Source organism: Colletotrichum spaethianum, assembly GCF_022836535.1.
Source record: "Colletotrichum spaethianum MAFF 239500 DNA, contig13, whole genome shotgun sequence".
In the NCBI taxonomy this organism is placed as follows: domain Eukaryota; kingdom Fungi; phylum Ascomycota; class Sordariomycetes; order Glomerellales; family Glomerellaceae; genus Colletotrichum; species Colletotrichum spaethianum.
In genome coordinates this window covers 275,426-293,171 of record NW_026054783.1, presented here as the reverse complement: position 1 = coordinate 293,171, position 17,746 = coordinate 275,426, and the positions used below count along the sequence as shown (strand labels likewise).

General features: G+C 54.5%; 3 protein-coding genes across 3 annotated transcripts; 2 read left to right on the top strand and 1 right to left on the bottom strand.

Moving 5' to 3' along the window:
* Positions 1-581: 581 nt before the first annotated feature.
* On the top strand, positions 582-3,086 carry ColSpa_05754 (putative secreted lipase; the record flags this gene model as incomplete). Its single annotated transcript, XM_049271966.1, has 4 exons — positions 582-638; positions 689-1,201; positions 1,253-1,729; positions 1,782-3,086. The coding sequence occupies 4 exons, from the start codon at positions 582-584 to the stop codon at positions 3,084-3,086; spliced, it is 2,352 nt and encodes a 783-aa protein (XP_049127923.1).
* Positions 3,087-3,443: 357 nt separating this feature from the next.
* On the bottom strand, positions 3,444-4,937 carry ColSpa_05753 (transmembrane protein 184C; the record flags this gene model as incomplete). The annotated part of the gene is made up of 2 exons (XM_049271965.1): positions 3,444-3,923; positions 3,972-4,937. 2 exons carry the CDS (start codon positions 4,935-4,937, stop codon positions 3,444-3,446), a joined length of 1,446 nt encoding a protein of 481 aa, XP_049127922.1.
* Positions 4,938-6,946: 2,009 nt separating this feature from the next.
* Positions 6,947-16,204, top strand: ColSpa_05752 (protein CSF1; the record flags this gene model as incomplete). The annotated part of the gene is made up of 1 exon (XM_049271964.1): positions 6,947-16,204. The coding sequence occupies one exon, from the start codon at positions 6,947-6,949 to the stop codon at positions 16,202-16,204; it is 9,258 nt and encodes a 3,085-aa protein (XP_049127921.1).
* Between the last annotated feature and the right edge of the window lie 1,542 nt (positions 16,205-17,746).

Genomic DNA, 17,746 nt, shown 5'->3' with positions numbered 1-17,746 from the left:
CGAGCGACGAAATGGGCAAACACCAAGAAGCTTGGAGCCGCCCATGGCATTTATTTGCCGGTCCGCGTTGCAACGCTTGTCATATGCGGTTGTCCGTCTTGTGATGCACATGTCTTAAACATCGCTTTCCGCGGTCTCTTTCTTTTTCATATCTCCATTTTATCTACCGCAGATAGCCCTTCGAGCTCGTCATGCCATTTCTTTCACACATTGTCCAGTCATAGTCTCTCGTTCCCGCACGTTGCCAGTCCCTCGTTACCCACCCGCGATCCTCACAGCGAGGAAATACTACCTCGTGGAGACTCCTGCAACGACGCTTCGCGCCTGGCCTTGGGAGCCAAGTCCTTTCGTTTTCATGAGATACCCCGGTGTCGGCTGTTTGCCTTCCTACTTGGGACTGTCAATCAAGAGTCACCGGACAGCTTCATCCGGGTGCAACCTCCGTCTTTAGAGAAGTGCATGTGGGGACTTGGCTGCGTTCATGTCAAAGGTATAAAGTCTTCGCGGTCATTTTGTGTTGAGTTGTGAATGTGCAGGTTATACCATCTGTTATCAAAATGCGTCGAGTTACTCTTTTGCACATGGCCTCGGCCGTAGCAGCGCAGTCTGCCGACCTCTCTAGCTACGTTTTGACGGACGTGAGTTGCTCCCAGACCATTCCTGTTTCCTATCAATTGACATCGTTCAGACTGGCACTGTAGCCGGTGGAAACGCATTTCCGGGTGTATCACGACCGTTGGGCATTGTGAAGATCGGACCTGATTTGGAGAATGGAGTTGATGCTTATTCCGGCTACCTGCCTGATGGCCACTTCATCGGCTTCTCCATGCTTCACGAACACGGCACCGGCGGCGCGCCCAAATACGGCGTAGTCAACCAAATGCCCGTCGTGGGCACCATTGACAATCCTCTAAGTCAGAACACCGACACTAGAGCGCAGCCAGATCAGACCGAGGTTGGCCACTACAAGTCTTTCCTCAGCTCCGGGGTCGTCGTTGAGCTCGGAGCTACAGGGAGGGCGGGACTGTATCAATACACGTTCCCTGGAAATGGAAGCGCCCTGGGGAACGTCATTGTAGACGTCTCTCATGTTCTGCCGTCATACAGAGGACAGGGCCTTGGCCAGAACTATCTGGGAGGCAAAATTGAAGTGGTGGAGGGAGATGATTTCCACTATGAGGGCTATGGCTACTATGATAACGTGAGTGCAGGTCATTATTGTCCTAAGCCTCCACTAGCTAACACAAACCAGGGTTGGAACCGTGCTGAGGAGTGGAAGGTCTACTTCTGCGGATATTTCGACCGTCCAGCAACGTACAAGACGTTTCTCGGCGTAGACCGCACGTCAACGGAGCTCTCCGAGTACGGTAATGAGACAACCTATGAGTCGAGAACGCAGCGCTTGGGTGCCATCTTCAGCTTCAAAGACGCCGCTGTAAAATCGAGAGTTGGAGTCTCATTTATTTCGGCCTCCCAGGCTTGCAGCAATGTCAACTCGGAGATCCCTGCCGACAGGAGCCTCTCTTCCGTTAGACAAGCCACCCGTGAGGCGTGGAACACCGAGGTTCTCTCCAAAGTAAAGACATCAGAAACGGACACACCAAAGCTGAACCAACTGTACTCGGCGCTGTACTTCATGAACCTGCTGCCCACAAACAAGACGGGCGAGAATCCGCTCTGGGAGTCATCCGAGCCCTACTACGACGACATCTTCACATTTTGGGATACGGTGAGCCTGGCTTCGAGGTGTTTTCTGCCGCCATCAATCTAACAGCGTACAGTTTCGTTGCACCACCTCTCTACTCCACGTCCTCCAGCCCGAGGCCTACGAGGAGTTCATTCGTTCCATGATTGATATCTGGCGGCACGAGGGCTACGTCTCAGACGCCCGCTCGTCTTTCTACAACGGCGCCGTCCAGGCTGGCTCCAACAGCGACAACGTCCTCGCCGACGCCTACGTCAAGGGCGTCCGCGGCGCCGTCAACTGGGACGACGGCCTTTCAGCCATGCTCAAGAACGGCGAGGTGACGCCCCCACCCAACAACGACCCGCGCGACCTCTCCGGCTCCACCAAGGAGGGCCGCGGCGCCCTTCCGGACTGGCTCGAGCTCGGCTGGATCTCGCCCCGCTTCGCCCGCGCCGTCACCCGCGCCGTCGAGTATTCGGTGAATGATTTCAACATCTATCAGGTTGCCAAGGGGCTGGGCGTTTCCGACGTCGCCAAGCGGTACTTGCAGCGGTCCCGGAACTGGCGTAACCACTGGAACGAGAACATGACGGCCCACGGCTTCAGTGGCTTCATGGGCCCACGCAATGCCGACGGCAGCTTCCCGCCGCAGGACCCCCTCGACTGCGGCGGCTGCTACTGGGCGGAGGCGTACTACCAGGCCACGCCGTGGGAGTACTCGTTCAACGCGCATCATGACGTCGCGCATCTCGTCAACCTGACTGGCGGGGCCCAGCGCTTCTCTGACAGGCTGGAGAAGACGTTCGAGCCGGGGCAGTACGCGGGCAACGGCGCCTTCGGCAACACGATCTTCAACCCGGGCAATGAGCCCTCTTTCGGGACGCCGTACCTGTTCAACTTTGTCAACAAGCAGCACCTCTCGGTGGAGCGCTCCCGCTTCGTCGCAAAATCCTACTACAAGCCCGCCCCTGACGGCCTCCCGGGCAACTCGGACGCTGGCGCGATGGAGTCTTGGCTGCTGTGGAACATGATCGGGCTGTACCCACTCACTGGCCAGACAACCTTCCTCATCGGGTCGCCGTGGTTTTCGGATCTGACCATCTCGCTCGGCGGCGGGCGCGAGCTCAAGGTGTCGTCGACGGGCGGCTCTGAGGATGCGTACTACGTACAGAGTCTGCGCGTCAATGGCGAGCAGTGGGACAAGGCGTGGGTGACATGGGGGTACATCTTCGCCAACGGGGGGACTTTGGAGTTTGACCTGGGGCCTGAACCAAAGGAGTGGGCGACGGGGGAGCTGCCACCCAGTCCGGCGACCGCGGAGGACGAAGAGGATTTGGCGGCGCTGAGGCAGCAACGTCGGCGGCGGATGCGTCAGGATGAGCAGAAGATCATCGGATAGGCTAGTGGTTGACGACAAGAGGGCCAGGCTCTTGGACCTTACAATATACGATGGCCCGTACGAGGCCCATCGAGTGAGTATGTGACCGGCTAAACAGAACGGTCAACAAGCTTTGATGAGACAGAACCGAAAGAACATCAAGTATACAATTTCTAGTCCGTCTAAGCCGTTCATTTGTTTCTATGGGCTAACATGCTACACAACGAAACCCCCTGACAAGTCAACTGTTGTCACCAAGACGCATTCGTATTCCTCGCAAACTCCTCGCTATGCCAGTATTGCTTAAACATAGAACATGAGAGTAAGGGTATCAAACTCATAATATGCAAAGCAGCGTTCGAATTGTTCACACTCCATCTAACGGGACTGAGATGGCTCGCCACCGCTCCACACGTTCTTGAACTCGTCATCTTCTCCCACGCCAAAGTTCTTGTTGAAGTCGTCTTCTTGCTCGCTCTCCGCCCATGGGGATGTCATGGCCTCTTGCAGAAGAGGAGAATCTTCTGGATGGCTGTATTGCTTCTGAGCACTTGGTCTTGGCTCAGGTTCTTCCTCGGTCTCGGCGGATACCTCCGCTGGTTGAGGCGACGGGCTCTGCGGCTTGGATGGAGGGCCAGATCCAGAACGATCGGGAGACGATGACGAGCCTGGAGTCTCAGCTGTAACTTGTTTCTGCTTCTTCTTCTTCTTTTTGCTGGAAACAACGGCCGGCTCGCTATTCCGCGGTGACACCCGCAGACGCTCGACCGTCGATCGTGGTTCGGCATGGAAACCCAAGCTACCCTGGGAGGACATGTACCGTTTGCTCAGCGGCTCATTAGCGGTGATGACGGGGTACTAGATATTGTCAGCCAACGAAACACGCTCAGATCTGTTTTGACTCACGTTCCAATCGCCAAATTCCAGCTCGCGTGCCTTGTCAAAGAGCCGCTCGTCGTCAGGGTCTATCTGAGGGTCGTTGGCGAGGTCTTCGTTGAAGGTACCATTGGCGTAGTTGTACTCCTCACTTGGGCCACCCGCGGTTCCCTGAAGCAAGGGATCTCGTTCGTTCATATCACGGTTCGTTTGACGGTCCACCTGGCCAGGTGTAGGAATCCAGTACTTCGCTTTGCCGCCCCTCGTGTATCGCATGCCCTCATCAAGCCTGCCCAGTCTAGCACGCGACTCCTCGTGCGCCATGATTTTGTCACCCGAGTCGAAAAAGCGGTAACCGTACTTGTCGCCGGTAAACGTCTCCTTGGAGTCTTCGATGAGATCCCTGACGCCAAAAGCATCACGCATGGCGAACTTGACAGGCATCCTCGCAGACGAGATACTGTTGTCGGCAAAGTCGTGCCATGAGAAGGCGTACCAGTGAGCGATCGCGAATGCCGGCATTTCGACACAAATGAGAGCATCTTGTATGGCAGCGGCCAAGTTGTCGGGAGAGTAACCCTCAACGCTGTCTGGAATGGCTCCCAACCAGACGAGAATAGACAGAAAAAAGCCTTGCCAGTAAGAGGCGAAGATGATGAGCTTGATGCACAAGAACTTAGGTACCGGGCGGAAGGGTAAAAGATCGTTGTGCATGCAGACCCAAAACAGACCGAGGGAGTACAAGCTCACTGTGACGCTGATGTTGTAGATGATACCGCTCCATAAGTAGCCCGACTCCACGCCAATGTAGCCCTCCTGGTAGGTTCCGGTAGCCTTCATAACGACGGCGGCCAGAGCTAAGATAGGCTTTAACCACGCGTACTGAAGAATGCCACGCTTGATTGCCAGGAACGTATGAGGGTCAGATATGTCGACACGCGGTAGTACGTGGTTCATAGGCCACAGATGGGAAACTGGTTCTCGGCCATGGGTCATGATGATTAAGGCTCGTTCTCCGCCTAGGTAGTTGATAAGGAGCTGGAAGAAGGTATATATGGTAAAAGCCTGGCTTTGTTAGAACACCCAGCCTAAAAAGCAAGAGCAGGATAGCCACCTCATAAATGTCTCGAATGGGGTCAAGGAACGAAGCAGCTCTGATAGAGATCATGCTTGTCCACGAGGCGATCGAGTATATGGGAACCCTAAAACAGTCAGATCCGCCCTTTTATATGCTCGAAACATAGCAGACATACATGAGCAAGATTCGAACAACATATCGTTGTAGGAGTGGCTTTCGATAGTTTTTCCTGTATCGTTGTTAATCGTAATCGGCCGAGAGTAACGAGAGAACGGCGTACGCTTGAAGGAAGATGGAGCTGCGAGTTGCACGTTAGCCAGAGTCGCGTTTGCTCTAAAACCATGGCCAGTACTTACACAGCCGATAGAAACGTGGCTACCAAAGCGGCGACGCCAGCGACGATGATGGTCGCCGTGGTGAGCTTCTCGCCAGTGCCGCCCGCCATCGTGACTGGGGCCCGGTACCAGGCGTATAATATAGAATCGTGTTCGCGGAATGTCGCCTAGATCATGGCTCTAGAGGTAGTTGATCGTAATGCACCGCGAGAAAAAGCAGCTTAGTAGTCCAAAGGGAAATCAAGCTTCAATCAAAGTGTCAGTGTCGGAGGGCGGGGGGGGCGAGAGCATGCGTGGAAAAGTGATCGAGGGATGACGATGCCCGTGCTGCAGGTTGCAATGAGCTGCTCGTGACTGGAGGTGCGTAAGTTCGGTACGTATGTGCGGCGTAGGCAGAGCTCGTAATTAAGACAAGCAATCAGCTGCGCATCATGTCCCGCGGGTTGCGTTCCGTCCAATGAGTGTGCATTAATTGTTAGTGAGGACCTTGCCGGCAGCTCCCCTGAAGCTCAGTTTCACAGCGTGCTTGAGCATGTGGGGTAGCACCACAGTGACCTCCCACCCACCGTCCGCGGTCCACCTGGGTTGGCGTGCTGCGCGTGCCAAACAGGCTGGGGGCGTGGAAGCTACGATCAGCTCCGGGACAGGCTGGATGGGGCGCGGGTTGTCATTAGCGCGAGACACCCGGCCCCGTCGTTAGCGACGCTCGGCGCGACTTCGAATGCGACTGTTAGTTAAGGTAATTGCTGTTGGCCTGTGATCCATCCCCAACTGCATCTGCATCCCGCCCAATTCAACAACACACAAACTCGCCCGAGCCCAGTTTCCCCGACAGCAACACCTTTTCTCAATTCCAACGACTCAACACCTCCAATGACATACATCCTGGATTGCTAGCTTCGCGCGCCCCCTACACATCCTACCCATCACCTCCTACCCGGGATACCGAGCGACGAGCAAGAATCCTCGAGACATGGAAGTGGGTGGACTGGCACAGCTCCGACCTTGATGTTAGCAGCTTCGGCCTGCCGTAGTTGAAGCATCGCACGACAATCACGACCGACACCATGCCGACCGACGGGGCACCGAACCCAACGCCGACGGAGACGCCGAATTTCAACGGGTAGTTTGCGCTGTCTGAGGTCGGTGTACCTTACATTTGCTGACCGCCTGTCTTGTAGTACCTTCCTGGCATTCCTCATTGTCTGCGGTGCTCTGTGGGTAATCCTATCTCAAAATGCCTGGACACTCAGCTTACCTTCTGTAGTGCCGTCTTCTTCCTTCTATACTTCAACAGAGTCTTCGGGTCGCTGTTGTCGTGGGGCATACGAACGTACACATGGCACCGATACCGCGTTTACATCGACATACAGGCGCTACAGGTGTCCCTTCTCGGCGGACGTATATTCTTCACGGGCCTACGATATCACGGAAACAACGAAACTTTCCTTATTCAGCATGGCTACGTTACATGGCGATATTGGTTGCGACGGGTACGGGAGGTGGACATCAAAGCCTCGACACAACAGCAAGCTGAGCAAACGTCAGCGGCTACGAACGGGAGGCATTCAAACTTGCCATGCCGGGTGACGATGTCCCTGGTTGGTTTGGAATGGTTCATATACAACAGAAGCCCGGCCTACGACAGTGTTTTAGCTGGGCTGAGGGAACCTACGGCGACTGCCGAGAATGTGACGACGGGCTTTGAGTCAAAAGATGAGAATGCCTCTCTAAGAAATCGAGGACAAAGGACCTCTGAGAAATCAGATCCGTCTCAAGACTCTGCAACACATGAAAAGGAGAGTTCCGGTGCCGCCCTGTTGTCAAGACTAGGGAACACCCTTGGCCGTCGGGGATCATCGGCCAGCCAGCCAAGCACACCATCCGATGTGCCAGCAGAGAGCGACGATGCTGTTCAGTCGGATTCCGATCTACCATTTCTTTTGCAGCTCTTCCCGATCTTTGTGACATGCCAGAAGGCGGCTGTGGTCATGGGGAATGACAACACCAAGGCCATCCTGATTGTCAAAGCTGATGGTCTGTCGGGAGAAATAGATGCCTCGAAGACATCCACCCCCGATCCATACAAGCAGACCTTCAAAATCAAGTTTCAGCACCCAATCGTAGAAATGAGAGAGAACGAGGACTTCAAGGAAGATCAGGCGACGAGGGCAAACCGCGAGAAGATGGTTGCGCAGGAACCCAGCCCGACGTACAAGACTTCTTTTTTCCGGCGACACCGACGCCGCGCACTTGGAACGCTGCGAAATCTCGTGCCGTACTGGAGAAAATCCGTGGAATCGTTTTCTATAGGCTCACGAAGTCCACTTACCACCGCTGTGTCACAAATACCAGGCTCCAGCCACTGGCAAGGTCTGGCGCGCTACTTGGACGAGGATGAGCAAGATTCGAGGCTACGATGGGCGGGTGTTGAATACGCTGCCGAGTCCACCGTGGTGGACAGCCCAGAGGCAACATTGACTATCTACTGGGATGTTGTGGGCAAAGTGACAGCCGAAGCCGCCAGTAGACGCTCCAAGGAGAATGCAACGACGTACATCAACGGCGACGAAGCTCCCGCATGGGGCATGATTCTAACTATAAAGGGCGGAGTGGTAAACTACGGACCCTGGGCCGATCGTCAAAGGGCGGATCTCCAGCGCGTCTTCGTTCCCAGCTTGTGCAAGGACGCAGTTCCCGCCACCCCCCTGGCCGAGGGTGAATATCGAGTTCCCACTCAGTTCAAGTTGTATGTCGAGTTGGATGACGAGGTGACGCTCCGAATACCCATCCGGGAAGACTCCAAAAACTGGAAATGGAAGGGCAAAGAGCCCCCGATGAAGGCGGCGCCGCCGCCACTGAAGCGGAAGCAGAGGAACCGCGCGAAGAAGAACAGCAAGACCGACGCTGCACCCATCCGTCCGGGAGGCTGGCTTGACCTGATCGTGCCCGGCAATGCCACAATTTCCTTCACCATGGATATGCTTGCGAGCGCAACGGGATACCAGATGAAGCTTGATGTCGACCTGCCTAGCACGGAACTCGCGACCAGCGTCAACCACGAGCTTCTCTGGCGGTCTGGACCACAACGCATATCTTGTGACTTGTCAACTCCTCTCAAATGGAACTCGCTAAGGTCATGGTACTTCAACATTGTCTCCGAGGACATGGAACTGTTCATACTGAGAGACCACGTCTTCCTCATGATAGACTTGGTCGACGATTGGGCCTCGGGGCCGCCAGCCGAGTATTTGGTCTTCACACCCTTCAGATACTATCTCAACCTCGACCTGCGTAACGTAACGTTGTACCTGAACGTTAACGATGGAAACATAATCAACAATCCTACTGACCTCGAAGACAACGCCTATATCGTTGCCAAAAGCCCGTCTCTCGTAGCAAACGTCTGCGTTCCAATCGACAAGTATCGCCCGAACATGAATGCTGTCTCATTCGCGCTTGGAGCCGAGACTTTCTCTTTGTGGCTCCATGTTCCACCTTGGAACACCCAAGGCACATTCATAACCTCAAAAGAGATTGGACATGGCGAAAACTTTGAGGCCAATGGAAAATATCACTACAACGCGACGACGGCACCGTCGAACACTGACACCTTGGAGCTGAACCTCAGTCTGCAGTCGCCTACGGCAACCCTCTACGGCTTTATCATACGCTACGTTATGAAACTGAAGGATAACTACCTTGGTGACGATATCCACTTCAAGACGCTCGAGGAGTATCAGGACCTTTTACGACTCAAAGAACACAACCCTGATGCAGAACTGGCAAATCGCCCGCCCCCAAAGAAGACCAACGACTTGGACGTGATTCTGGGCATCAAGATTGATGACCTCCGTCTCCTGCTGCCTGCAAACCTGTACTCCTGCCAGCGACACGTTCAGATCGAAACTGCCGGTCTCTCCTTAGACCTCAGATTCACCAATTACTACATGGACTTGCAGGTTAACCTTAACCCTCTCAACCTCTCCCTCGGGAACGCAGAGTCAGGCATGGAAACACCCATTAGTGCTGTGTCTAGCACGCAGCTGTTCATCGACGGCTTGTCGATCTATGGTCACCGTCTTTTTGGCCTCCCCCCAGCCGAACCAACATACCTTTGCAACTGGGATATCTCCGTGGGCACGGTTTCGGGAGAATGCTCCACCGATTTCCTAACGGCTCTGATGAGCGCAGGCAAAGCATTTGCTTTTGAGTTCGATGATGACGAGAACGCTTTGATTCCGCTGTCGTCCATTATTGTGTACGACGTGACCTTTTTGAGGGTGGCTGTTGAGTCTGTTCGAGTCTGGTGTCATGTGGATGAAGCAGCTTTTCTCTTTTCGACTGGTACGCTCGATGTCAAGTTCAACGACTGGGCGCGCACGCACTACTCCAGACGAGCAGACATCAGACTCCCAGAACTCCAGATCTCGTGTGTTAATTCGGAATCAGCCATGAGACACAAGTGGAAATCCCAGCATGGCGTTGAGACTGACGCCTTCTTCCAAGCCTCTATCCGCGTGGCAATCATCGGAAGAAAATTTCACTTTTCCGAGGAGCGCAAGCTGCAGCAGGAGCTCATTCGTCGCGAGGACCAACGGACTGGGCGCACCGAGTTTCTGCTTCTGCCCGGGATTCTGGAGGAGATGCTTCCGGATCAGCTCGATCCGCCCGCCCAAAGCTTTCCGCCAGTTCCTCACCCGACTGTTTTGGAAGGTGTTACAGAAGACCATCGATCCTCTGAGAGTCGATCAACTCTCGGTCGCTCCCAACCCCTCCGTCACAAAAGTTCGTTTTTATCCATTACCACTACCTCAAGCAGTAGCAGTGTAGTCCGGCCACGAAGTTCTGTGAGATCACGGGTAAAATCTAGACAATCGGACTTGCTGTATCCCGACAGCCCCGAGGCTACGAGACGAGGATCGCAACACCAGCGAGATGTTTCTACATCGACCGGTCGCCACTCCGCCTTTTACAGTGCAATCGGCGACTTCCGAGACGCGAGCCATCACTCGTCTGTAGCCTTCTCCAGCCAGTTCTACACTCCGCCGTTTCCCCTCGAGAGCATTCGGCCCGATACGTCAGAAGCCGTGATGCTCAGTATTGAAGAGGACGATACGGCCTCCGCCTTCGGCTTCCCAGAGTTTGAACTCGACGACATTGATCCTGAATCTTTGGCCGAGGATCGTGCTCACAACAGCATTATTGTCGAGATACCAACGGGCGTTACTGCGTTCCTGAATCCCTCTGCGGTTAAGAGTGTGTCGTTGTTGCTTGCTGCTCTACAACCGAGCGAGCCGGACAATATTCTTGACAGCCTGCAAATTTCCTCCATGACCGATATCTTTGACCTTCAGAAGAAGAAAACAATTGCTGGCGAAATTACGGACGTACTTCTCAGGGTCCCAAAAGCTAACATCAGGTTTTTGAACGCTCCAACTGTTGACCGCCTCAACCCTGGCGGGGAGGAACAGGACCAGTATGATGTGACAGTATCAAAGTTATCACTGTGTCTCCGGTCCACAGATGCCTGGGAAAATCCAGCGGAGCCAGTGAAGAGCAACAAACGAACATCGGTTCTGCTGAAACTCGGATCTGCTGACGTGTCGGCATCGGAACGGCTTTCGGGTGCCGAAGAAAACCAGGCTGCTTTTATGGCGCAGATCGAGCGCGTCATGGTGTCGCTTGGCTCTAAGGACGTAACCTACATTGACGCAGACATTGGCGGCATCAGGAGCAGCACAGCATCGGAAAAGATCGAATACCTCGCGTCACTCATCCACAGGACCGGAGTTGTGGCTTCAGAACTTGGGGAGATACTGGGACAGACAATGTCACGGCACGAGGACCGCATCAAACTTTTTGTCTATAAGCTCATGACAGAAGGACATCCGGTTGGCGACCCCTCTTTCTTGACCAGACCGTCGGCAGTCTTGAGGTCTGCCACGGAGCATCTACGAACCTTTGACTCGTGGAAGATGGCCGCAAGGCTTCGTCAGATATGGACACACATGCCGGCCAGTTTCAAAGATGACCTACAGCTCAGTTGCGTTTCTGGATCAGCAACTGCGCCATCCGATGCCTCTCAGCGTGTCATTGAGGCTTTTCAACGATGGCGTAGCTGGGATTTGTACGATGTGGCTGATTCGTCGTTGATCAAGAATGTCTTTGGGACAGTAACAGTTGACGGCAATACTGAATCGCCCGACCTCCCGATCTTGGCGGCGCTCCGTTTGAAGGAAGTGCAGCTGCTTTTAGATCCCGGACCGAAGGAGAACCGGATCGTCTTTGCCGACTTGACAACAAGGTTGGAGAAGAAGATGGCACCGCAGTCCAGCGAAAATGAGGCACAGCCGAAGAATATCACCGTGCTGAACGTCTACTGTGGCGAGGCAGCTGTCATGCTCAACTGGGAACTTTGCGAGCTTGCGGAAGACATCCTCCGGCTCTACAACAAATCCAGCCTCTCAAGCAAACATCTTTCAGAGACCAAGAAAGAGAACACTGCAGCCGGCAAACCAAAGTCACAAGACACCTTCCATGTTGTCCTGGCTGTCGGGCGGGGCTCGGTGGAGGTGGACACTATCAATCTCAGCGCCACGTCTCTCGGCCACAACATGAAGGCGTCTTGCTTGATTGACGGGTATGAGAAGACTGGCTCATCTATTAATTTCATCCTCAGCTGCGACGCCGTGACCTCACGTCTGCACCATCGATCAGAGCTTCTGGGAATGTTCCAGCTTAAGGACCCGAGTGTCATTGTTTCTCATGAGCTCCTCGAGACGGAGACGACATCATGTCACACGATCAAATCAACAGCCAGCAGTCGCACTTTGACCCTAGCCGTCAAGCAGGATCCCCTGTATCTTGTTGAAGTTGCTGACTACCTGGTCAAAGATGAGCTGACGCAGATACACAAGCTCCAGAAACAGTTGCCGGAATCGCCAGCACCCCCTCGTAGGAACAGCGTCAAGATTGCTGAGCGTCTCTCATCGTTCCGTGTCAACGTTGCAATGTTCCTGGACGAGTACCGCATCAGCGTGCCGTTGCTGCAGTCAATGACCTATAACATCTCGGGTGTTGTAGCGCGAGCAGCGGTAGCCGCCAACTTTGGGAAGGAGCTCATCTTCGACTTTGATGTTAAGGAGAACTCCCACGAGATCAGGATGGATGTCAGAAACCAGCCGCGTAGCATATCGCTTCTCCGAATCCCGCCGACCAATGGTCGGATCGTAAGCCACATGGGTCAAGGGGAGCACTCGGTCTCAGTGTTCGGCTCCGTCGAGCTTATGCAGCTGGACGCCTCCGCAGTATACAGTTTATTGACGGCTCTAAACCGACCACAAATATCAAGTGCCATCAGCGAGCTTCAAGAAGGCACTAAAGCAATCCAGGGTCATATCAGCGACATCTTCGGCGAGACAGCAGCCCCCAAGGAAGCAGCGCAGCCAGCACAGGCGTCAAACCTGGTCTATACGGTTCATCTCACTCTGGCCGGCATAGAGGTCTTTGGAAAAACGCCCCTTGTCTCAGAGAAGGACCCTACGGCATGCCTCTCATTCAAGCTCGATAGAGTGCATCTTGAAGTAGCCAATCGCCGTGATGGCCAAGGGCCCATTCTGGCGCAGCCGCAGTTGCATATCAACCTGCGCCAGATTTTGATCGACGTGCAGAAGGGCAGAGATAACGCCATGAGATCCTGCGGTAGTCTTGCCCTGGGTGCTCTCATTTCGGCAAACACACGATACACGGAAGACGGCAAAGAAGAGAGGTCCTTCAATTTCAGAAGTGACGGACTAGAGATCAATTTGTCGCCGGAGACCGTTTCGACCGTAGTTGCTGCTTTGGGATACATGGGCGACAAGATCAAAGACCTCGACACGTCACGCGAGCTCGAATACCTGCGCAAGATCCGGCAAACGAGACCCCGCATCGCCATCAACGACCAGGAGGAAGCTGAGGAGCCTGACATCATCGATTCATTCTTGTCGTCTATTGTCTATCGTTTCGAAGTGCGCGACACGCAGGTTGCTTGGCTTGTTGGTGATCCCTCGGATGACTTATTACCATTGGCCGGAAGCAAAGAAGACCTCATCCTGTCGGTCCAGCTCGTCAGTTTTGGAACACGCCAAACCAAGTCCGCTAGGCTCACCATCGAGAATTTCCAACTACAGATGGTTCCGCCTGGCCAGGACAAGAGCCTCAGGTCTCTTCATTCGGCGTTGCTTCCCGAGGTCATCTTTAACATTGCCTACGTGTCCAATCCAAACACACGCAGCCTAGCGTTCCAGGCCGTTGGGAAATCGCTGGATTTGCGTTTGACATCGGGCTTCATTATACCAGCTGCAATTCTAAAGGACTCCATTAGCCTCTCGATCCAGAACGTACAAAGAGCCTCGCAAAATTGGAGCACAGGGATTGCTCCTGCTAAGGTCGAAAAGGTTGACAAGATAGAAGAGCCGGCTCCGCCACAACGAAGTATATTCGGCACGAAGCGTCTGGAATCTCTACTGGTAGACGCAGATTTCTCAGGTGCTGTTGTTTATGTTTCGGGCAAGAAGCCAACAGACGGACAACGTGGGAGCTCCAGGATTGGTCGACCGTCCCTCGCAGGCAAGTACGGCCAGTTCAGCACGGATGATACTGGCAGCAGCACTGTTCTCAGGTCACCTGGGCTAGCCTGGAAACTCGAGTACCGAGACAACGGGCGCGAGGACCCTTCGCTTTACGGCGAGATCAAGATTGATGCGTCGAGTAACATTTTGTATCCCTCTGTTGTGCCCCTCATCATGGACATGACGACCAGTGTCAAAGAAGTTGTAGGCAAGGATAAGGATACGGCAACAGCTCCGCAGACGCCCGCCGCCACGAAAACCAAACCTGGCAACGAGGATAACATCCTCACGGCTGACCCGAACGCCGTTATTGGACGTTTGAAGCTGAATCTGGGGCTTCGAATTTGCCGTCAAGAGTTCTCGCTGAGTTGTCAGCCCATCGCACGTGTTGCGGCGACGACATGTTTCGAAGACATCTACTTCACTGTTAATACAGTGCGCTCACAAGAACAAGGAAACTTCTTTTCCATCTCCGGCGCTTTCTCCAAGCTGCAAGCGTCAGTACAGCACGTTTACTCCCGAGAGTCCACAGGCAGCTTCGACGTCGACTCCATTGTACTGTCTTTGATGAACAGCAAACACGTCAGTGGAACGAGCGGCGTGTCTGCCATACTCAAGGTCAGCCCGATGACCGTCTCGATTAACGCCAAGCAACTCCAGGACTTTTTACTGTTCCGCGAAATCTGGTATCCGACCGAGCTACGGAACACCTCGACGGCCCCAGTCGCCAAGATGAACACGGAGACTTCACAGGGTCACTTGGTGCAGAGATATCAGCAGGTCGCCGCAACAGCGGCGTTCCCATGGACGGCCACTATATCCATCACGTCCCTCGACGTCAGTGTAGACATGGGCCAGGCGATTGGCAAGTCGGTATTCGCCATCAAGGAGTTCTGGGTTTCATCAAAGAAAACATCGGACTGGGAGCAGAACCTGTGTCTTGGGTTCGAGAAGATTGGCATAGATTGCACAGGCAGGTTGAGCGGTTTCATTGCGCTCCAAAAGTTCCAGTTGCGGACATCGATTCAGTGGCCAGAGCGAGAGGCGGCGCTCAACGAGACGCCCCTCGTCCAGGCATCAATTGGTTTCAGCCAGTTCCGAGTGAAGGCAGCATTCGACTACCAAGCCTTCCTTGTTGCTGACATCACCTCCCTCGAACTCCTCATGTACAATGTTCGCCGCAGTCTCGAGGGTACTGGAGATCGGCTGGTTATCATCTTCGACGGGGACGCAGTGCAGGTCTTTGGCACTACGACGTCGGCAGCACAGGGAGTTGCGCTATATCAAGCTTTCCAAAAGCTCATACAGGAGAGGCGGGCCAATTTTGAGATGTCGCTGCAGGAGATCGAGAAGTTTATGAGAAGGCGGTCGTATCAAAACACTGCTACCTCTCCCCAGCTTACCACGGCGCCCAAGTTCCGAGTGGAAGACTCGCTGTCCAAGTCTCCGATCTCACTGGATACGGACGTCGTGGTGACGCTCAAGGCCTTGAACCTGGGTGTGTTCCCAAGCACGTTTTCTGATCACCAAGTATTCAAGATGGAGGCGTTGGGCGCCGAGGCACGATTCGCAGCCAGCATTGAGCAGAGGCGCGTTCACAGCATCCTGGCACTCACCCTCGGTCAACTGCGGATCGGCCTCGCCGGTGTCAGAAACATTGAAGCACCCAAAACGCTCAGCGAGATATCGGTCGAAGATGTCGTCGAAAGGGCCACAGGCTCGCGCGGCGGCACGATCCTCAAAGTACCCAAAGTGGGAGCAGTCATGCAGACATGGCAGACGCCTAATCGCAACCGGATCGACTACATCTTCAAGAGCGCGTTCGAGGGCAAAGTCGAGGTGGGATGGAACTACTCACGCATCAGCTACATCCGCGGGATGTGGGCCAACCATTCCAAGTCACTGGAGCAGACTTGGGGCAAAGAGCTCCCGCTTACAGCCATCAAGGTCACGGGGGTGCCGGACGCCGAGGAGCAACAGGGCGGCGGGTCGTCGCAGCAAAAGATCACAGCAGAGGTGACGGTTCCGCAGTCCAAGTATGACTACGTGGCGCTCGAACCGCCCATTATCGAAACGCCTCAGTTGCGGGACATGGGCGAGGCCACGCCACCGCTGGAATGGATCGGGCTTCACAGGGACCGACTGCCCAACTTGACGCACCAGATTGTCATTGTAGCGCTGCTCGAGCTGGCCGGCGAGGTAGAGGATGCTTACTCCAAGATATTGGGATCATGAGGAGGCCGGCGTTGACTCATTCGGCATGGCATAAGCATTGGGACGGGGAGTCTTTTCGGCGTTTAGGGAGTTAAGGTTTGGGGGCCCGGGATCAGTAAGCATCACACCGGAACAAGAACACAAAGGCGAATACCCGCGACTGGAGGACGGTCTACCGACTTAGTAATCAAATATAATGCTACTACACCGGCTGCCGCAGTTGTACAATGTGTGTGAATGTCTCGGTGTACTCGCAGACATGCTTCCAAGCGCTGGACGAAGGGGACCAAGCAGCCTCATGGGTAGTTCAACGCTGGCGAGGCCGGTGACTCGAAGCTCCGGCCGGCACTGAGTGGACACACAGGCCAGTAAGGTACTTACATAGTAACGAAGAGGGGGGGGGGAGGATTGGAGTCAACGTCGAGCTCGGTCAGGTCCAAGCTCTCCAGCTTGCTCACCCCGGATAATTCAGACCGTGGGCGGTTGGTTGGGCAGCGTTAGAGGATTATCCGGCCCTGCCGTAGTAGATGTGGCATTCATCGTCAACGTCAACTTCGTCATTGGATCCTCGAGGGGGGCCCAGTTCCAGCCTTGGGCAATCGTGATGTTGATCCCACAAACACGGGTGGGCCGTGTCTGCACAGTGCGTTTTGCTGTCCACAACACAGGACAGGAACCAAGCTTCGTTTAGCGACACAGTTTTGAGAGTGTCCTGCCAACGTCGTGGGCCAGTTGTTTTTTAGAGCTGTGTCTAATTCAAACAAGACGCGTATCAAATGTGCATCTGGCCGGGCCGCAAGAGCTGTGCTCCTTGGGCCCAGATCAGCCAGTCCATGCCGGATCAGCGGCTTCCAGTTAGCAGTAGACTCTTGAGACGGCCAATGTTCTGGTGCGAGGGGGCCAGGGTTGTTGCCCTTTCTTTCTCTCTCTCGCATGAGCTTGCCCAGTGCCCCTCCATGCACAGACCGGCTAAGGTAAGGTAAGGTAGCAGAGGGTGTAAAGGAGGTGAGGCGCGCACACACACATCCACACCCACACCGCACACGCTCCTACAGTACACACGCAGCCGACAGATAGCAGCTGACGAGAGAGGAAGGCCGTTGCGGTGCGAGTTACTACATAGTATGTATCGTACGTGATGGGGGCTGTGGCCTGGTGTACGTACGGTGCAGCAACAGGTGGCGCCACGGCTGGTAGACCTTCACTGAGTGGATAGATGAGATCGAATGTGGTTCTCACAGTGCGCGACATTGATGGGCCCCTTCATTTGCTACCAAAATGCTTTGCAGGCGCCGTGGTTTGAGGGGGGTTAAGGCACACACAGGAGGGGAGAGGGGCACCGTGGGAGTGAAAAAAACAGGAAGAAGTGGCGGGGTTTTTTTCTCATTCTTTGCGCTGCCCCACCTACCCATTTTTCTCATTCGGCCAGTCACTAACTTTTTTTCCCTCGGGGCAACGACTGCCACACGGCGAGGGAGAAAGAGGCACCACTTCTCTTTTTTTTTTCTTCTCCCCTCCCACCCTCCTCCTCCTTCCCGCCTCCATCTCATTCAACCTTTTCGA